Here is a 22,194-nt window from a genome sequence, read left to right on the forward strand (position 1 = left end):
TGTGTGTGTGTGTGTGTGTGTGTGTGTGCGCGCGCGTATATATATCTATATAAAGTACAGAAAGAGAAAACAACATGGTAACTAATTACAAGCTGGACAACCAAATATGTGCATTTTATTTCCAGAAAACAAGCTACCAATCCAGGAAATGGCTTGTTGAGGAGTGTGTGGCCCATTTTATTGATGTGTACCATACCTTGGACTCATTTGTTATTGGTGTCTGTACTCACACACCTTAGCAGCCAGTATTTCTCTCCAGAGTGCTGGAAAACACTATATACACAAGCCTATGAAGTAAGTTCTCTACACAGATGAGAATACTAAGGCTCTGTAAGATTGTGCAGAAACAGGTTATGGTGTACACAGGTGCTAAGAAGCCTGTCTGGTACCATTTTATCCTCTTGTAGATGCTTTGACTTTTGCCCAGTCTTCATGTCCCTTGAGTTCTCTGCACAGGATGGTGATCCACCTCAGTTTCTGAAGATGCTTCTAATATTTTCTTTCTTGGTACCAGCCCTTCCATTTTTCTTAAGTTCTTCCTGAAGATGTCACATTCTATTACTGAGAAGTCAGCAATAACTTTTGGCCTTTCAGTATGAAAAATCAATGTCCTTTGGGCAAGGAATTCTAGATTTATATCCAAAATCAAAGGCCAGGCGCAGTGGCTCATGCTTGTAATCCTAGCACTCTGAGAGGCCGAGGCGGGTGGATCACCTGAGCTCACAGGTTTGAGACCAGCCTGAGCCACAGGGAGACCCCGCCTCTAAAATTGGCCAGGCATTGTGGCTGGCGCCTGTAGTCCCAGCTACTTGGGAGACTGAGGCAAGAGAATCGCTTGAGCCCAATAGTTTGAAGTTGCTGTGAGCTAGGATGCCATAGCACTCTACCGAGGGTGACAAAAAAAAAATTAAGTTTTATTTGTTCTGTCTAAAACACTCTCCAAAAACAAATACTTTGGGTTTGTAGTTGCAACTTTTGTTTGGTTCCAAGGACTTTTCACTTTCAAGTTTTTTTGTTTTTTTGTTTTTTTTTGAGACAGAGCCTCAAGCTGTCCCCCTGGGTAGAGTGCCGTGGCTTTACAGCTCACAGCAACCTCCAACTCCTGGGCTCAAGCGAGTCTCCTGCCTCCGCCTCCCAAGTAGCTGGGACCACAGGCGCTCGCCACAACGCCCGGCTATTTTTTGGTTGCAGCCATCATTGTTGTTTGGCGGGTCCGGGCTGGGGATTCGAAACTGCCACCTTAGGTGTACATGGCTGGCGCCTTAGCCGGTTGAGCTATAGGCGCCGAGCCACACTTTCAAGTTTTTGACCATTGTTATTATTTTCTCAGATCAAGGTTGTCAGAGATCTTATTAAATGAGGGTTGATATTATCACTCCTATCAGCATACCTTCTCATCTCTCCCTTACTTCCATCAACTAGCACTAGATTAACCACTAGAGAGGAAAATGAAACCATTTTATTTGTCTTTAAAAATAAATATGTAAATAAATCTAATACTGCAATAAAGACTTGGCATGGGGGTCAACCTGTATCAGAAATGCTAAACAGAGGTAAGTAGTCAAAATCTTAACTTTCAAAGGTCAGGTTTTCATGACTGAATTCAGGCTAAAAACCCTTGGCTGTCCAAGTCATTTTGTGTTCACTAAGTATGAAGTGTGGGCACACAGTGTTAATTTTCCTGTCATTTGTGATATCAGTTTTGGTCGCCCAGTGAATGTGTCGTCTGATTGCTGTTATTTTTTTTGTTCTTACTGCTACTAATAAGCAATCTTTGGGGAAACAACTTTCAAATATCTTGTTCCTCATCAACACTTGTACTGCTTAACGTCTCTTAATGGTTTTTGACCAAACCAGGCTTCACTGTGATGATTTTCCATCTCTGACACTACCTCCTCATTGACTAATTGATACTCAGCATTCAGCTTCTAGCAGGAGCCCTCCCTGGACCTCTTTTCTCTCTCTCTCTCTCTCTCTCTCTCTTCTTTTAGTCAATTTACTATGAACTCATATTCCTAGACTTTTCAATGATTTACAATCTATTACTATCCTTAACCATTTTGGTGCTCAAATTGTCCCATACTTGGCCAGTACTGACACCTTCGCACTGGCTCTTATGACATGCCCCCTTGTAATTTATTTATTTTCTCACTCATTTTTCTAAATATTTGATGAAATACTCATCCTCTTGGGGCACAGTGCTTGCCTGTACACTGTTGATAGTGACCAGAGAAGCACTTCACCTCTAACTGTAGCCAGGGCCTGCACATGAGCTCCCACTGAGGTAACTAATCTTCCCCTGCCCTAGTTCAGTGTAGGTGCTTGTGGTCTTCAAAGTATATACTTATTTAACATACCCTGTTTGCTTTTACTTCTATCATTTTCTCCTCATCACATTTGATAGTTGGGAAATTGTCAGATTTCTGTCCTTTCTTTCCAATGACTTTTTGGTTTTACTTTAATCTGTGCAGTACACCTTTAGGTCAGCAGTGGGTCAGCTTCCAATCTGTCACTTTATTGTCAGATTCTACTTGTAGTAACATGTAGGAAGTAGTGTGTGACTCAGTCATTGCTCTGTGTTCTCTGGAAATAATAAATGTGTTCCAGTTATTCATGACTAAGTATAAATACAAAGAATCTTTATGCTCACATATTCTGATGCTATTCAAATCTATTACTCTCCATCTGGTTCCTCTAAATTTATACTGTGAATTGATGAAGAATTACCTAGTTGAAGAGATAGTAACAGTCCAATGACATATTTCAAAGGAAAATTCTATGTGCTTATATCAGTAATATTCCTTAAGTATTGTTATTTAACATTTTAACTCCATACTGCTTGTTGGCTAAATGAATATCTTTATACTGTATTGTTCAACATGTTAGACATACTTGCTCATAATTCCTAAAATAAGATTGATACCACTATTTGCCATGAGGGAGAGAGGTGTCCCAAATCTGCTAGACAAACTCTAAAGGAGCTATAATACTTAGCCATTGTCTGTGTGAATTTTGGGAGAAAACTGATGGTAGGCCTTGTCTTTCAGTTATGTTGCATTCATGATTCTGAAGTATGTATATTATTTAATCTAGGTTATTTCAATATTAGCACTTAAAAATATAATTTATTCAGACTGAGTCACATTACTGTAATTACTATGAGTTTTATCCCAAAACAGTGACTTAAAACCTAAGAGGGGGGAAAAGGAAAGGATCAACTTAGTACACACAGTGGTGTGGATTCTTGTCAGGGCACATACTTAGTTCTTGCTCCATTTGTATTTCTGCTGTGCTTTCTCAACTCCACCCTCAAGTGCTTTCAGGGTTTTTTCCCCTTCTGAAATGTAATTTATAAAAACTGAGGTTATAGGCCTAAGGGTAAACAAATGCCTGTGGCATACCATTTTGAACATAAAGTCACACTTGCTGTATTTAAGATTAAACTTCTGCAGACTGAACATAAAAGCTGTTTTCATCTTCTCTTTCAAGATACATTTTTGGCAGCTTGCATAATCACAGCCAAGATGTTTTTTAATCCTTTTTATGACTGAAGACTCAGTGGTTGCTGCTGTGAGGCCAGTATTTGAATTCCATGAACAGCGAGAGACAAGAATAACAAGGTCAGGTGTCCCTTCCACCCGCAGAGTGAATGGGCTGTTTCACTGAGCCTCTCTGCCACTCTGCAGGGAAACCACGGGCAGGAACATGGAGCGTGCCGAGGGGTGTTGGGGGGCTTGGGCCAGCAAGGCCAGAGCACCAGGTTCAACTGTGTTGGCATCCACAAGAGTGTCCACCCTAGCACAAACCTTGGTTTTGGCAGCACCTTTCTCTGGGATCCACATTATGTAAGGTTGTAGAAATAAAGTTCATGAAAGAAAACACTATGAGAGAAAAAATGTGAATGCCTTGCTTCTAGCCCAAATCACTGAATGATTTAAACAAAATTATTTTTAGACATTTTTTTAAGTAGTTCTGCCTTGCCAAGAAGAGAATGTTTGCTTTTTCTAATAATTGAATTTTGTTTTTGTTTTTCATCTTCAATAAATTGTTTATGGGTTTAAAATAGATGTAGCTCTGATTACTTTAACATCTGAAATGACTAAATGGATATAAAATGACATATTAATGTACTTATATTTTTGGTTGGGTGGCGGTGGCTTTTGTGAAAACTTCTGGTTTGTTTTTTCATGTTGAGTTTTAGGAGATTGAAGTCAACATTATTAAGGGTGTGGAGTGGGAAGCTTATTCACTTGGTAGGTAGAACCCTGAGTACTGAAGATGGGTCTGTCCTCCCTCTCTTGTGTTTATCCAACAGATTATTCCATTGGAGTCTCTTAAGAATCACACTGTGTTTAGGGACTACATTATATACCTATAACTCACAGTGTATAATCCTACAAGGTTATACTTCTAGGAGATTCTCTGTTCCTACCACCTGTCATGGTTTTTTTAGATAGTACAGTTCACACAGGGCTGTCAGGGCCCAGGACTGGCCAGGTCTTGGGCCCGGCTTAGGTAGGTTCTGGACGTGGACCACTAAGCTACCTTGCTCAGGATCAGTTTCTCTTAGGTGCTTGAGGGCTATCTACTTTAGCTGGAGAGAGAGAGAGACAGAGTATCTTAGAGAGAGTAAAGCAGTCCTCTTAGAACAGATAGCTCTTAGACTTTAGCAGAGCTTGGTAATCTTCAGCAGAGAGATGCTGTGCTGGCATTCTGCAGGCAGGAGAAGAGACAGAGTAAGTGGATCCGTGATAGAATGCGCATGCCTCTTGTCTGCCTTCTCCTCCAGCCTAATAATATAAGGCTGAGCTCGTGCCGCAACACCACAGGTGTAGAGACCACCAATTCACCAATGCTCTCATCTCTCGAGCTCTCTCATGCGTGTTAGAACTAATCTCTCCATGCCCTTTTCACCAAGGTGTTCCATTATAGGTATTTCCTATAACTCTCACTCCTCTTAGCCAAAGGCTATACGGGCTACTACACAGGGGTTTGGATATATTCTCGGGAGCTAGTTTCTCTGGGACACCATGAGGGGTGCAGGGTGTGTGTGATATGTTACACTGCATTTTGGAAAAACTCATTGGCATCTGTAAGGAAGAGGATCCATAACAAGCTGGGAATCAAAAGAGATAATAAGGACTTCAGCCAGGTATTGGGTTTGGGGGTAGAGAAAGAAGCTTCCTAAATGGTTCAACTGTGAACATGGAGGCAGGACGAGAATGTTGGCCGGTGGGGTAGATTGTTGGGTAAACATGTCTTTGTGACTTCACGTGTCATCCCCTGTGCTTTCTCACCTTGACAGGGAAGGGGTCACAGAGGTCAGGAAGAGGACACAGGGCTCAGGAAGGGCTGGCAGAGTTGTTGCCAGAGAAAGCAGGATGAATAAGAGGTTACACCCTAGAAGTGGCCCAAGTGATGGCACCATACACATAAGGGAATGAGTCTTTGTCATCAGGTGTAGAGGTGTAGGCAAGAAGTGACTGGCTGGCAGGATGAGGGGACTCGTGGGCTGACAGTTTCAGAGTCAGATATCTTAAAATGTTTCTAGAACAGGTCATGATAGAGTCATTTGTATAGAGGTCATAGCTGAGGGCTTGTCTAATCTATTTTCTTTTTCTCTTTGCCCATATTCTACCACAGTTTAATTTTAATTCTTCTTCTACTGCCTTTCACTTCCCCTCAAGAATTCCTTTTTATCTGTCTGCTGAACTGTAGGATGATCCACCAGCGTACTTTGTTGTTGTTTGGTATGGTTTGTGGGGGGAAGTTCGAGATGATCCTGTATTTTTTTTTATTTCTCAGGTATTAGGCCCTAAAACACGCATTTGGTTCCTATGGGCAGAGGGCCAGCATATTGCCACTAACAGCAAAAGCACTGTGCTTTGCAAACCAACTAGTCTTTTTGCTGCTTTCCAGAGTAAGACTCCTCTGCCCTGGAATGTTCTCTTCTGTCCTGTGACTCTACTTGTTTTAGAGATTGGTGTAATCCCAGGAGATAAGCAGCATAACACTGTCACTGCTGCAATTTCCCCTGGTGGTTATATTTTCCAAAACTATACAAGAACTAATATGTGAAAACAAAAAAATAGCCTTTATCTCTTGTGCCTGACATATAATCAGATTACTCTGGGGATTAGATAAAAATAAATCATTTGTTCCTATAGTTAGCTACTATGATGACCAAGGTAATCTCTTGTGAGAGAATTTCAAAATGAAATCAGATATATAGAATTTGGCTTAGGAAATAAGTAAATATAAAAAGAGCAATGTGAGTTTGAGTATAAAGTTGGCATTCTTTTGATTAATGATGTTGTAGAATAAGTTTGCTCTCAGCTGTGCCCCTCTGGAACCCATCATGGGTCGTGTTGCAGAAATGTCTCAGGCATGATGCTTAAAGACCCCAAGGACAGCATTGTACTGTGTTCCCTTCATTATTTCCCTTCCCCTGATATAAAATTGCATTGGCTTTTCCCCCTAACATATCTATCTGACTTTGCTTACAGGGCATGTTCTCATAGAGATTTCCAGTACCCACAAGAAACTCAATGAGAGTCTTGAAGAAAATGTATGTGGTCTGGTTTTGTATTTACAAAATACATTTTTAAAAATTGATTTTCCTTAAATTTCGTGTGACTGATTAATTTCCTTTCACTAACAGTTCAAAAAATTCCATAAGGAGATTATACATGAGCTGGAGAAGAAGACAGAGCTTGATGTTAAGTATATGAACGTAAGTACATGGTTCTCCTCAACCCCCAGCACTAGGGTGCCCAATCTCTCAGCCCGAGGAGAACTTTTTCCCACTGTTTATTCAACGGCAGCAAATAGGAGTGGAACTTGGGTTTGGTGTTGATCTATACTTGGAGACATAAAACCCACAAAGTCCCTTTGGGCTGAATGGGGTAGTGCTAACACTTGGGATCTTTATTAAAAAACATAGAAAAATATATTGCAAGAATCGCACTGCTTCCAGAACACACAAATGTGACAGGACTTCTGTGTGCTATTGCAGCTGATGCTTCACAGCCCAGCTGTAAAGTACTTCAGGACATACTTGAGTGGCATGTAGGTGAACATCATCTGGGATCCCCTTGGGCTCCCAGGTCCATTCTGCAGAGACCGGTCCTGCATGGTGTCTCTTCCGTGTCACCTGGTTTTATCCTTCAGGCTGGCCCCAGGATCCCAGTACAGAGGGCTCTTGCCATCTTCCCTTGCTGCTATAGAGTACTTACTTTCTTCTCACGAAGACCCCCATGTGGTAGTAAATGGTACAAAGTACCCTGAAACCATCCTGTGGTCCCATGAGGCTTCCTGCCCTCACATGCACACCTACACCTATACCTGCTGAGGTGTATTTAATGCCAGGTGTTTTATGCATGTTATCTGATTTTTATTCCTATCGGAACTCCAAAATATAGATAGCCTTATTATCTTCACTTTACAGATTATAGGGAAAACATGAATTAGAATTCTAGTGCAGGTCTTTTAGGCTCCAGGTCCTGTGTTCTTAAACATTCTAGTATACTGTACCCAAAACAACCATAAGTGATTATTCATCCTGTTGCTTAAGATCCTAAATCATAAAATATCCAGGAACATGTGATTTAATAGTTTATTCACCAAAGCACTTGACTGACCATCCAGTTATCCAAAAACCTTTGAGGAAAGAAAAAAGAAAGAAAAGACATTGTTGTCTTCAGAGAGTTGCCCTTCTGGTCAAGGTCCCCTCAGAAAACTTTAGAACAGACAAAGCCAAGACATTAAAGATGAATAGAAGGAGGCCATGTGAACTGAGGGTGTGAAGGCCCCTAGTCAGCATAAAGATGTGAGCCGAGGGTATGAGGTCCTGGCTAGTGTGAGAATGGTATGAATGAAGGGTATAAGGTCTCGTGGCCAACATGAAGATGATCTCAATGAAGCTATGAGGTCCTGGCTCGGCGCCTGTGGCTCAAGCAGCTAAGGCGCCGGTCACATACACCTAAGGTGGCGGGTTCAAATCCAGCCCAGACCCGCCAAACAACAATAATGGCTACAACCAAAAAATAGCCAGGCGTTGTGGCGGGCGCCTGTGGTCCCAGCTACTTGGGAGGCTGAGGCAGGAGACTCGCTTGAGCCCAGGAGTTGGAGGTTGCTGTGAGCAGTGAAGCCATAGCACTCTACCCAGGGGCTTAGCTTGAGGCTCTGTCTCAAAAAAAAAAAAAAAAAAAAAAGAAGCTATGAGATCCTGGCCATTGTGAGAATGGTGTAAACTGAAGCTATGAGGTCCTGGCCAGTGCAAGGATGGTGTGAACTGAAAGTGTGAGGTCCTGGCCAGTGTGAAAATGGTACAAGGCATGGTTGAGGGTGTCAAAACCCCAGTAAGCCACACACAGTGCAGGTGTGAGCAAAAGCAACTGTGACAGTTAGTATGGTGCTCCCATAAAATGAACACAACATTTAACTTACAGGCAACTCTAAAAAGATACCAAGCAGAACACAGGAATAAATTAGATTCTTTGGAGAAATCTCAAGCTGAGCTGAAGAAGATCCGGAGGAAAAGCCAAGGAGGACGAAATGCACTAAAATATGAACACAAAGAAATGGAGGTAAACTTTTCAGCAATACCTCATTTTCCTTCTTTGTTGGCAATTTATATAGTTTAAGGGGAAGCCTGCTTACCTCAGTGGGCTGTATTTTATTCACTCAATATTGTGCTACTGCTAAAGTCAAGAATAAGCATTTTTTTTTTTAAGAGTCTCACTTTGAGGCCCTGGGTAGAGTGCTGTGGCGTCACAGCTCACAGCAACTTCAAACTCTTGGGCTTAAGCGATTCTCCTGCCTCAGGCTTCCAAGTAGCCGAGACTACATGTGCCCACCACAATGCATGCCATTTTTTGTTCACAGCCATCATTGCTGTTTGGCAGGCCCAGACTGGATTTGAACCCACCAGCTGTGGTGTATGTGGCTGGCACCCTAGCCGCTGAGCTATAGGCACTGAGCCTAAAAATAAGTATTTTTGACAGTGATTTCATAGAGGTGGAGAATAGAATTGTGGTTACCAGAGGTTGAGGGCCAGGAGAGGTTGGCTAGTGGATACAAACATGCAGTTAGAAGGAATAAGTTCTAACACTCGATAGCAGAGTTGGGGTGAATGTAGTTAAACTGTTTATTTCAAAATAGCTAGAAAAGAGTTCTTGAAATGTTCCCAACACACTGACTTAATCATTATACACACTCTGTTCAGGTAACAAAATATCATATGTACCCCCCAAAATATGTACAAATGTTATATTACCAATTTAAAAAATAAGTATTTGACTTAGAACTAAGGCTGCAGAGTTTTCTAGAGTTAAGAATAATTAGTAGCCTACTAAAGGCCCCTTTTCTGCTGACTTGGGAAGGAGGAGGTACTCCCCATGACTGACATTACCCAAGATCTAAAGATTCTACAGATGGAGAAAAGTAGCCTTAGGTGAAGTCATTGTGTCATTTGGAACTGGGGTTTGAACCTAGGACTTTTTGATTCCAAAGCCCACAGTGCTTTCCAGTAGAAAGTCACATGCTGCAGTACAAAGTAATATCGTGTGCCTATTCCCAGTGGACATTGAAGCCTTTGGCACCAGTGCTCCACACTTGGGTCAGGGGAGAATGAAATCTACTCAGTCCCAGTTAACAACTTCATTTGTCTTTGTGTGTCTGCATTTAGTATTTACTCATTATCAAAATATCCGTTATCAAAATAAACCAAGTGTAAAGATGACAGAAGAGAAATGTCAGCCTGTGCAGCTGTCTGATGCCTCGTGTCATGCTATATGATGATTATTTGTTTTGTTTTTTTTTAGTATGTAGAGACTGTTACTTCTCGTCAGAGTGAAATCCAGAAATTCATTGCAGATGGTTGCAAAGAAGCTCTACTTGAAGAGAAAAGGCGCTTCTGCTTTTTGGTTGACAAACACTGTAGCTTTGCAAATTATATACATTATTATCACTTACAGGTGGGTGTGATGGTAAATTGCAATGAGTATATTAATAACTTTATTTCATACGTAAATGCCCTTGAGGTGCTTCACCTTCCATATATGCCCAACATAAAGCAATTTTGCCAATGAGAAAGTTTCCAAAGAAACAATTTTTGGCCAATTTGTATATATAAACATATAGAAGTACAGATGAAATGATCAGATTCCTGCTTATAATTTAATTAACTAACTTGGTAATACATCTTTATTTTAAATCCCTAATGAAATAATGCTTAACAACTGAAAAATGGCACCTTTTCCTTTCCTCACCTACAAATCAGCTTCTCTCATGCCCTTTCTCCTGTGTCCTCAGTATCATTGTCTTTACCAGAGTCACAAGAGTCCCAGTGGGCCTTGGGTATACTCCCCTGCCCCTGGGTGATTTGAGATGCTTCCCTGGTGGATCTGTGCAGGGGGTCACTAGCAGTTCTGCCTCAGGCCAGAGGCCCCTTCTTCCTATCCATTGGGACAGTGGGGCTTTGTTGCCTGTTCCCTCCTCTTCAAGGTGTTTACTTACGATTTCCTCAACTGAATGCCTTTATCCTCTCTGTCCAACATATGTGGCTGTGAGGATAGACACTGCCCACCCCATGCCCCCAAGAATCATTACACAAATTTCCTTTCCTTTTTTTTTTTTTAAATTATGAACTCTGTTGGGCCTGTGTAAGCAAAACTAGCACTGATTGAGGTCAAATATTTCTGGTTCATAATAAAGTAATTTGGAGAGTGCTCCATAATATGAGAAGCTTGGCAAGAGCTTGAATAAAAGCCAACATCTTTTTTTCATGGGGGCGGGTGGGACCTTGGCCCTGTATATATGCATGTTATTCTTTCTATAAAGCTTTTACAACTTGAGGGAATATTTGGCTACCAAGATCTAAAATTGTTATAGCAAAGGAAAGAATTGCTGTATTAGAAGACCACTCTTGTCAATAGTGCATCTGTACTAGCTTTGGCAATGTCAAGTTAGCTTGAGAAACTTCAGTTCCAGGGTGAGGACACCCTGCTGCACAGGGTCAGAGGCTTAGGGGACCAGAGTGACCTTGAAGCATCTTCTCATGGTGACACCCACTATGTCATGAGGCAACCTGGCCTCTTTTCAAAGAACTCTAGTTGTTGGCAAAGTCTTTCCCTAGACATAACCTTGGGTCCTAGTTATGCTATATACAGTGACACAAACCAAATCTGCTTCTTTCTATACTGAAAGTTTCTTCAACTATCTGAAAACTGTTTTTATGACTTTCTCTATCCCAGCTGAAGCCTTTCAGCAGCTCCTGGATGAATAGGCCCAAGAAATTGGTCCACTGTGTGGCACTGCCCCAGTATGTCAGGGTGACAGTCGGGGACCAGGTGGTATAGGGAAGGGGCTTTGCCTTCCTCTAGGATTTCCTTTAACATCCCAGCTACCCCTAGTTAAGTACAGAGCCTGAGTAATAACAGTGTGGTTGTCATGCAAGTAGCTGCAAATTCCAACCAGATTACTGCCCTGAAGAGGGGTTCACTGACAGGCTTTGGGGATCCTCTTGGAGTGCAGTTGCCAGAGCAGAGCCAGGCCTATGGAAACAGGAGGGCCACCTCAACCTGGCCTCTGGAGCTATGGGGTCTCATCTCTGCCAGTCTATCTGTCTGCTCCATAAAGCCTGTTGGCCTGTGGCGGGGGTGTCCCTCAGTGCTGCCCACCACAATTCTCCTACCTCTGTCCTATAGTTGGGTTCTCAAAACAGAGTCTGATTTGCTTCTCTAACATGTGGATTGGGCTGCTGGGACTGTCACCTGTTTTGGAGGTACTGCTATCCTATCCAGGGTAGCAATGACCAGCATTTCTGGGACTGCCTGGAAAATCGTGGGGATTCAAACAGATCTCTCAACCCTTCCCTTTTCTTTTTTTGGACTTGTTCTCAATCACGATGCCCATGGTAGTCTTAGGGTTTATATTTACACTGAGGGAAAAGGTAGATTCCTTATAGCCGGAGCCTCTGTTCTTCTTAGCAAATGAGACGTGGTAGATGCTCAGGGATGCTGAAATACTCACTGAATTTGACTCAGAGCTCCCACACTTCTGGTGGTCAGCCAGGCATATATATGTTATTAGTGATACAATTTGAGGTCATTTTTGTCAGCTCTTCAAACAGTTCACCTTTGTCTTTAGTGTTGTTTCTTTTGGATTTATAGTCTGCAGAAATACTTAATTCCAAACTGCCCAGGTGGCAGGAAACCTGTGGTGATGCCACCAAAGTACCAGAGAAAATCATGAGTATGATAGAAGAAATAAAGACTCCAGTCTCTACCCCAATATCCGGAACACCTCAGCCTTCACCCATGATCGAGAGAAGCAATATGGTAGGAATCAATTTTCTTCAGGATTTCAGTTGTGTGTTTACTAACTTGATTGGGCCAAATTTATTCAAAGGACCTGGGCTGCCTTTGTTGGTGGAAATCATGAGTTCTCCTTTATTATTTCTAGGGCTCATTTTCCCTCACCTTTATCCCCTTACCCTCAGATTTGAAATTTGCTATATAAATTATTTATACTATGTTTAGCACTATTATCTTCATTTGGGAAATTTTATTTTTACTGTTTTAGCTGTGATGATTCCACTTTATAAGTTTATTCCCACGAAGGACATATAGGCATCTCAGAGAATAGATTAGGAACACTGATGCCATTCTTCACATTCTAAGGCATTAGGAAAAAAGTAGTCACCAAAGTATTCACAGTGCTGAATTTACACATTACAGTTTGCTGTTCTTTGAACCCAGGCTTTCTTTTCACACACATGGAGATTGGTACCCAGCAGGTAGTTTGTACACATGGGAATCCTTTCTGCCCATCTAGAAACCCCTGAAATGACAGCAAAGGCCCATGACCTAGCCGCCTGACTACCCACAGGATAGATCATGATGTGTGAGAAAAGAAGAAAAGCTACCATCAATGGACCAGAAACTGAAGGAGTCTCTAAAGGACAGAAAGGCAGGATTAGTGTTTGGAAACTCAAAACAAGGAAACCTCAGCCCCAGGCGTGTGTAAGGCAAGGCTGCTGGCAAGGGTGGCACTGCTCCCGAAGGCAGGGAGCTCAGAGTCCATGGGTACAAGAAATGGGACAGAGCCTGGGCCTCTCTTTAGGTAACTGGTTTGGGGGACTGGACAGCCCCTTCCCATTGTCCCACCTATGCTAAGCCATAGGCATCAGATTTTCATGTACTAGGCAAAACTATATTTGGACTAAAGAGGTAGGGCCCCTTCTGGAAGTAAGTGTGTTTCACTCTCCCCACATAGCCCTGAGATGACAGCAGAAGTAATGGAAACAAGCAAAATATAGGCCATCATGTATAGTAAGGACTGTCATACAGCGTGAAGGTGGCTGGCCAGGGATCACAGAGTAGGTAGGAAAACCAGTATCATGAAGAAGCTCCAAAATAAAAGAAAAAACCTGGCATGATGGATATTGATCCTAAGAGGGTTAATAGAGGAGAAATCTCTAGAGAGAGATGAAAGGATATTACACCCACCAAGAATCACATGGAGATCTTGCAAATCAAAAAGTGGATTATTATTTATAGTTAAAATGATGTGTCTGGGACTTGTTTCAGAATAATTTAGGTATAGTTCAGGAAGATGGATGAGGGTATACATGAAACAAGATTGATCATGAATTGATAATTGTCAAAGCTGGGTGTTGAGTATGTGGAGATTTATTATGCTGTTCTCTTTTACTTTTCTTTGAAATTTTTCTAAAGTAAGTTTGTTTTTTATAACTGGATTTTTTTCCTCCCATTCCTTTCCCCTAAGAAAAATGTCAATAGATGGGCTCATTAGTAGAGTGGAACTGCTTAGAAGAGTGAGTCAAAGACCCCTCTTAAAACACAGTGCAAAAATAGACAAAGGATTTTTAAAAATCAAAACAGAAGGTGAATTGGTCAAGGTATGGGAAACAGATCCAGCTGCCCACTTGGTATCACCACCTGGGTATCTGGTGGGAATACCCAGTTCAGTTTGTCTAAAACCAAATCACCGATTTTCTCACCCTAAATCTGCTTTTCTTAGGCTTCCCTACCCAGTAAGTGGCGACTCCATCCTTTTAGACACAAAACATCAGCTACTTGCCCCCACTTAAGCTGCAAAATTCTCTCAGTGCATCCTGTCGTTTCTACCTCCGGAGCATATCCCAAGTCCAGCCTTTCTGCCCCTCCACCATCCAAATCATGGTCCCCGCAGAGATGAACACAGTTGCCTCCTGCCTGGTCTTTAACACAGCAACCAGAGTGATCCTAGATCAGCGGTTCTCAACCTGTGGGTCACGACCCCCAGGAACTATATTAAAAGGCTGTGGCATTAGGAAGGTCCACTGTCCTAAATGAATGGAAAATACCAAAACCTTGAAAGATTACAGTCATTTCAGAATATGGAGATAAAGAGAAAATTCTAAAAACCTCCAGAAAGAGAAAAGATAGATTATGTACAAAGAAAAGTGAACAATAGCAGATTTCTTGTCAGTAAATAAGATGTTGAAGTTAATGAAATATTGCTTTCAAAATTCTGTGGAAAAATTATTTTGAATGTAGAATTCTATAGCCAAGTAGCACTAAGAGGGATCCTGAAATCTGAAGAGACAAAAATGTAGGTTAATGGTTGCCAGAGAAATAGAGAATAACTGTTTGTTTGTTTTTGAGACAGTGAAGGCAAAAATGAGGGGAAAAAAGAGAGTGTGGTATATACTCTCGAAATAATTCAAAATGAAGCATTGCCCTACAACTAAAAGAATATGGGGAAGAAGATGGAATTTAAAGTATGTGATTTAAAAGAAAAAAAAAGCTCTAAGAATCTGTAATTCCAATTTGGTGTTAACACTAATAAAGAATTTTTCACAGGTTGGGAAAGAATATGACACTCTTTCTAAATACTCACCAAAGATGCCCCCAGCCCCTTCAGGCAAAGCATATACCAGTCCTTTGATTGATATGTTTAATAACCCAGCAATCGTCACACAGAATTCAGATAGGACAAATAATTCAACAGGTAAGAAATGTAGTTGGATTTATTCGAACTACCTTTTTAAATTTTTAAAAATAATTTGTGAAGTAAATATTTTAGATAAATGTATTATGAGGTAAAGGCAAGCAAACAGGTGTAGTAACTACTCAGCCCTAGCTTGGGAAAGTGAATGCTCAAAACATATAGGTCTAGGCTCCGCACTCATAGCTCAGTGATTAGGGCACCAGCCACAAACACTGAGGTTGGTGGGTTCAAACCCAACTGGGGCCTGCTAAACAACAATGGCAACTACAACAAAAAAATAGGTGTTGTGGCAGGTGCCTGTAGTCCCAGCTACTTAGGAGGCTGAGGCAAGAGAATTACTTAAGCACAAGAGTTTGAGGTTGCCATGAGCTGTGACACCACAGCACTCTACTGAGGGGTGACATAATAAAACTCTATCACAAAAAAAAAGTCTATAAGGCATTTTGATAACATTTCTTTGATGTATACTAATTCTATATACTGATCCATGTTTATACAGAACAAACATAACTATTCAGAGTTATTATATTTAAAAATAAATGGGGTAAAATGTGCATAGCCTTATACTGTGTTCCATATTTGGTGGCAAATGTAATAATTTTTTAAATTAAACTTTAAAAGTTCAAGTGATATAAGGCCAGGCACAGTAGCTCTCGCCTGTAATCCTAGCACTCTGGGAGGCCAAGGAGGGTGGTTTACCTGAACTCACAGTTTCGAGGAGGCCAGCCTGAGCCAGAGCAAGATCCCATCTCTAAAAATAGCTGGGTGTTGTGGTGGGTGCCTGTAGTCCCAGTTACTCGGGAGGCTGAGACAAGAGAATTGCTTGAGCCCTAGAGTCTAAGTAAGTTGTGACACCACAGCACTCGACTGAGGGTGACAAAGTGAAACTCTGTCTTAAAAAAAAAAAAAGATAGAATTATGGTTATTAGTCTTAACAGGCATGGTCTGAATTTTTTTTTTTTTTGAGACAAAGTCTCACTTCGTTGCCCCTGGTAGAGTGCCATGTCATCATAGTTCACCCTAACCTCAGACTCTTGGGCTCAAGTGATTCTCTTGCCTCAGCCTCCTAAGTAGCTGGTACTATAGGCACCCACCACAACACCCAGCTATTTTTAGAGATGGGGTTTCACTCTTGCTCAGTCTGCTCTCAAACCTTTTGAGCTCAGGTGATCTACCTGCTTTGGCCTCCCAGATTGCTAGGATTACAGGCCTGAGCCACCATGCCTGGCCCTTGGTCTGAATTCTTAATCAGCATTTTTCTTCATCTCTAACAGATGATGCTGCTCATCTCTAACAGAGGAGCCTGCAAATGGAGCCTGCTTTGTGGAGGCTTATGTTCTAACTGCTTAAATTTCTTAACTCTGTTAACTATATCTCAACAAATCAGGATCAGTTATTATTTGCAGATGTTTCAGGCTGCTTTACTGGTTAGGCAGTACACACTGCCTATACATTGTCTTCCTACATACTGTCTTTGGTACCCAGGCCCCTGGACACCTGTACTGTGACCCATGACCTGCCTGTGTGAGGTGTCTCTAAGGCTCCTGTGGTGTCAGTGTTGCAGGAACCAAGTTTGCTCTGGAAAGAGCCTGCAGATGAGAGCCTGCGTTTGAAGCTGTTGGACAAAATATGAGAAATTTCTCGAATGACAACTAGGGTAACTTAGCAGAGGAAGATGATAGTTTGTAGTCATTTGCCTTTGAAGGAAGTACTATGAGTTATGTAAAACATAAAGTTAAAATGTATAATACTGTATGCACCCCAATCCTTTAAATAACTGGTTCTTGTTAGTAAAAGCTAAATGAAAAAAGCAGGACTACTGAGGTAACTAGAGAATGGCATGGCTGGGCACAGTGGCTCACACTTGTAATCTTAGCACTCTGGGAGGCCGAGGCTGGTAGATTGCTTGAGCTCAGGAGTTCAAGACCAGCCTGAGCTAGAGCATGATCCCTGTCATTTCTCATATTTTGCCCAACAGCTTCAAACGCAGGCTCTCATCTGCAGGCTGAGTGTTTAATTTTAGCTGGGTGTTGCAGCGTGTGCCTACAGTCCCAGCTACTCAGGAGGCTGAGGCAAGAGGATCACTTGAGCCCAAAAGTTTGAGGTTGGTGTGAGCTATGATGTCAGGGCACTCTACCGAGGGTAACAAAATCAGACTCTGCCTCAAAAAAAAAAGAGAGTGAGAGAGAATGGCATGTTAAGGAGACAGCAAGGTTTATATTGTAATTACTAAGAATTTGCCAGAATAAACAGAAAGAGATTCTTGCATTGTTTTAAATTAAATACGCTAGATGTATTATTTGCCTAGCTAAATTCTAGTGGGGAAAAAAAAGAAAAAAAAAATCTCTATTCCACTTTTTGTTTTTTCCTGAAGTGGAAATATCAGCCTGTATTTGAATTGAGACATGAAGCATGTAGCTTGGTGCTTACAAGTAGTGTCTGTGGGGCCAGCCTGCTTCCTGATTCCAGCCCCTTGCTGGCTGTGTGACCTGTCAGTGTGGGTGATGGCAGTGCCTTTCCTCCAAAGGAGCCTGGGCAAGCTGATGAAGACTCCGTAAATAGAACTCATTCTCACTGAGTCCTTACTGTGCTAGAGGTAGGAAGTGGCCAGGATCATTTGCATTTCCAGTTTTCTCCCTTTCCTTGTGGGCATCAGCAATTGGGTTGGAGCTATTGCCTCTGCCTGCCATTGGTGTTAGAGCAGTTCGCCTGTCTGAGGAGAGCCTCACAGTTCAGAGCAGCATGGCTGGCTTGTCTTCCTGGTCTAGAGAGGAGCCCTCTGCCCCAGGGACCCTCCTGCACTGTGAGAGCCCTCAAGCCATAGGCTGCCTCTGTTGCCTCATAGTCCTTGTGCCATCTGGGCAATGACAGTGGCAAGGAAATGTAACACAATTAGAATTTCCAAGGAAGGATCATGTGGGTGAGAGTAGAATGGATGGTTTTCTAGGGTTTGCTCATTTGAATGTGCCAGTCAGTTATTGTTCTCTGAAAAGCCATTACACTCACTCTGACAGATGTTTCAGAAGATGCCAGTTTACAGCGATCGGTTTCTGTTGCAACTGGACTGAACATGATGAAGAAGCAGAAAGTTAAGACTATTTTCCCCCATACTGCTGGCACCAACAAGACCTTACTCAGCTTTGCACAGGGAGATGTCATCACACTACTCATCCCCGAGGAGAAAGATGGCTGGCTCTATGGGGAGCATGATATCACCAAGGCGTGAGTCTGGCACCATCCCAGGGTGGCTACCAGGGGCCCCTCACTGCAACCTGCTGTCTGTCGGGCTGAGCCATAGACCGTCTTTGTGCTTTAGCCAAAGTAAAGTTTATCTTTTAGTTCTAGTTTAGTTACCTGGAGGTATTTGATGTCAGGTTATTTTCTGTATGTCTGCACATATATAGGTAAACTCGGTGCATAAATTGATTATTAGATAATATGAAGTCACCTCTCTAAAAGTGATTTTAAATATTCTTTTTTTTTTTTTTAAATGGCTTTTAGGCCAGGCACAGTGGCTTATCCCTATAATCCTAGCATGCTGGGAAGCTGAGGCAGGAAAATTGCTTGAGCTCAGGAATTTGAGACCGACCTAAGCAAGAGTGAGACCCCTATCTCTACTAAAAACAGAAAGAAAGGCTTAGTGCCCATAGCTCAGTGGTCAGGGCGCCAGCCAAATACACTGGGGCTGGCAGGTTCATATCTGCCCTGGGCCTGCTAAACAACAATGACAACTACAGCAAAAAAATAGGTGGGAGTTGTGGCAGGCGCCTGTAGTGCCAGCTACCTGGGAGGCTGAGGCAAGAGAGTTGCTTAAGCCCAAGAGTTTGAGGTTACTGTGAGCTGTGACTCCACAGCACTCTACCAAGGGTGACATAGTGAGACTCTGTCTCAAAAAATAAATAAATAGAAAATTAGCCAGGCATTGTGGCAGGGGCCTATAGTCCCAGTTATAGGGAGGCTAAGGTAGGAGGATCACTTAATCCCAGGAGTTTGAGGTTACAGTGAATAACAATAACAATGAACAGCACTATAGCCCAGGTGACATAGCAAAACTGTTTCAAAAAAAAAAATGGTTTTTGATTTCTCAAGGAGAATCTGTGTATCAGATGTAATTTGTTAGGATAGTTTAAATGCCATCTTCATCATGTAACTATGAAGCGTTGCTATAATTGAGTCAGTTTTCTATGTAGATTTTTCAGTATATTAAATATAAAACCAATATAAAAAAAACAAAAAGAGAACCCAAATCAAATTAATGTAAAATACACATGGTTTTTGTGTGTATACAAAGTACTCATTCATTTATAAGCAGCCTTAATTGCATCCAGTGTACATGTGGCCCTTGATGGTGAAATGGACCCATCTGCCCCTGAGCTATCATCAGGACATTCTTTAGTATTTACTCCTTGCTCATCTACAGGTAATACCATAAATAGTCTTTTTTTTTCCTCACTCTTCACTTATAGGAGGGGATGGTTCCCGTCATCATATACAAAGTTGTTGGAAGAAAACGCAAAGGAAACAGCGACTATGCCCACACCAAGGTACTAAGTGAATGTGGCTCAGATCTCCCATCAACAGAAAACCTTTAACCTGTGTTTCCAGCCATAGTGGAATTATAATGTAGACATGTAGCAAGTCTCACTGTCAAACCTTAGGTCTTGTAGACCAGTCAGAAATAGAGAATATAGCCCCACTGTGATTTCTGTTGTCCACGAGCTTTACTCACCATCTGCTAAGAGGAGACATGACCCAGACACCCTCCTCCCTACCCCCTCCAGCTCTCTAAACTCTCTTGCTGTCCTCTGCCACTTACTGGTGTGTTCTTGCCTTGGCTTCTTCACCTATTCTCTGTCTTCCTTCTGCCTCACTAACCTCCCTCTTCAGTCCTTTCTGTGGCCTCTTTCTAGCCCATCCATTAAACATTGGTATTCTTCAGGGATTGTCCTATTTCCCCTCTCATCTACTCCTGTGGCTTGTACTACATCCATGGGCTTCCCTTCACACATTTATACCTATAACCCTTATTCTAGTCCAGATTATAATAACAGTTAACACTGAAACTGTCCTAAGTGCTTTACTTTGTTTAGTTCGTTCAATTCTTACAACAGCCTATTAGATAGGCTCCTACTTTAAAAAGTGAAACTGAGGCACAGAAAGGTCAAATAACTCGCTCAAGGACACACAGCTAGCAAAGACACACAGCTAGAAGTGGTAGAGCCAAGACCAGAACCCAGGAAGATCTCTTCCAGGCCTTAATGTAAATTATTTGTACATGTATGTGTAGTCGGTAGTCCTAGTTGTCTGTCCCATGGGCCTTTGGAAATGACACCTCTACATTGAACTGGTCATCTTTACCCTAAACTGCCTCATCCTCAGTGTTCCATCTCCCAAAAACCTCCCTAACCTGTCAGCTGTCCAGGCAGGATGCCTCCCAGCCCTCCATTATACTCCGGGTCTCCTGGTGCCTTCTGTGTTTCCCCATCCCTAGCAGATGAGCTAAAGTGGCACTGTGCCAAGAAATGAAAACCAAGTACCATTAAAGAAGTTCTTTTGAGTATTCATGTAAAGACCAGTAAAAATATTGGAGTATTGTGTGTAGATGTATGTGCAGTGTATGTGTGTGTTATAGTCCCCTCCTCCTACACCCTTTTTGGTTAGTGATCTGTTACTGTGGTCCTGGGCCATGGGACATTCAGGATGTTTGAGATGCCAGTGGTGAGACCTTATCTAACATGTATTCTCTCGGCTCTGGTTTCAAGCCCTGCGCCAGTGAGGAGCATCAGCACTGTGGACTTAACTGAGAAAAGCAATGTCGTCATCCCCGCACCTGATTACTTGGAATGCTTGTCCAAGGGAGCAGCTGCAGACAAAAGAGGAGATGTTGCCAAAAATACTTCTACTTTCAAAGCACCAGTATCCAAGCCAGAAACCACATCTTCTGTGAGTAAAGCCACAGAAGAATGTCCTGTGTACTAGACTTACCATCCCCCTGTATGCCCAATAGGGAGGCCTACGCTGCTGTTCCCACCTTAATCTCCTTGCTCTGCTCCAATAGCAAGGCGGTATCCCAGGTGGGGATAAGACATTTTCTCCTTTGTTCCTCTGGAATCCCTTCTTTGTGACACAACCTTTAACCTCCTTGAATTCAGACCTTCTCTTGCTTTTAGTTTACACATCTTGCCAGTGACAGTTTACATACAGTAAGCCTATAGTTTGCTTGATTTTATTAGGTCTTTGTTTTGTTTTGACAGAGTCTCACTTTGTCACCCTTGTTAGAGTGCTGTGGCATCATAGCTCACACCAACCTCAAACTCTTGTACTCAAGAAATCCTCTTGCCTCAGGTTTTCATTTTTAGTAGAGATAGAGTCTCTCTCTTGCTCAGGCTGGTTTTGAACTTGTGAGCTCAAATGATCCACCCACCTTGGCCACCTCCCAAGCATGAGCCACTGCCCCTGGCCTGTTTTTGTTGTTGTTGTTTTTTGAGACAGAGTCTCACTCTGTCACCCTGGGTAAAGTGCATGGTGTCATAGGTCACAACAACCTCAAACACCTAGAGTTCAAGTGATTCTCCTGCCTCAGCCTCCCAAGTAGCTGAGACTACAGGCACCTGCCACAATGATGCCCAGCTTGTTTTTTCTAGTTTTAATAGAGACAGGCTCTTGCTCTTGCTCAGGCTTATCTCGAACTCCTGAGCTCAAGCTATCCACCGACCTAAGCCTCCCAGAGTGCTAGGATTACATAGCTTTTTTTTTTTTTTTTTTTCTTTTTAAAAGACAGGGCCTTGCTCTGTTGCTCAGGCTAGATGGTGTGATCACAGCTCACCACCATCTCAAACTCCTGGCTTCCAGTGATCCTCCAAAGTAGCTGGGACTACAGGCACATGCCATGACACCCAGCTAAGTTTTTAATTTTGGGGGATCTTACTGCTTCTTGCCTAGGCTGGTCTTCTAGCCTCAAGCAATCCTCCTGACAAAGCTCTGGGATTATAGGTGTGAGCCACTGTGCCTGCCCTCATTAGATTTTTTAATCTCCCCTTTCCTTTGCTCATGGCTGGAGTCTTTTTGTCATTTAATCACCTTTTTCTACATTTTCCATTTTCACATTATTTTCTGAAGGAAGACTTAAGGTTAAAAGTGGTAACTTTATCTTACTTCGGAAAATGTAAACTTATA

General features: G+C 42.2%; 1 protein-coding gene across 1 annotated transcript in view; it reads left to right on the forward strand.

Annotated features, from left to right (window-relative positions):
* The window catches only part of BAIAP2L1 (BAI1 associated protein 2 like 1), a 114,580-nt gene that overhangs the window by 79,800 nt on the left and 12,586 nt on the right, over window positions 1-22,194 (forward strand). Inside the window, exons 4-12 of the mRNA XM_003798891.3 lie at window positions 6,507-6,568; window positions 6,662-6,733; window positions 8,451-8,588; window positions 9,825-9,977; window positions 12,174-12,341; window positions 14,871-15,018; window positions 18,033-18,240; window positions 19,485-19,562; window positions 20,781-20,961. Coding sequence (XP_003798939.2) covers window positions 6,507-6,568; window positions 6,662-6,733; window positions 8,451-8,588; window positions 9,825-9,977; window positions 12,174-12,341; window positions 14,871-15,018; window positions 18,033-18,240; window positions 19,485-19,562; window positions 20,781-20,961 — 1,208 coding nt within the window. The remainder of the gene's footprint in view (window positions 1-6,506; window positions 6,569-6,661; window positions 6,734-8,450; window positions 8,589-9,824; window positions 9,978-12,173; window positions 12,342-14,870; window positions 15,019-18,032; window positions 18,241-19,484; window positions 19,563-20,780; window positions 20,962-22,194) is intronic.

This window comes from Otolemur garnettii, unplaced genomic scaffold (genome assembly GCF_000181295.1).
Source record: "Otolemur garnettii isolate 467f Iridium unplaced genomic scaffold, OtoGar3 scaffold00142, whole genome shotgun sequence".
Taxonomy (NCBI): Eukaryota; Metazoa; Chordata; class Mammalia; order Primates; family Galagidae; genus Otolemur; species Otolemur garnettii.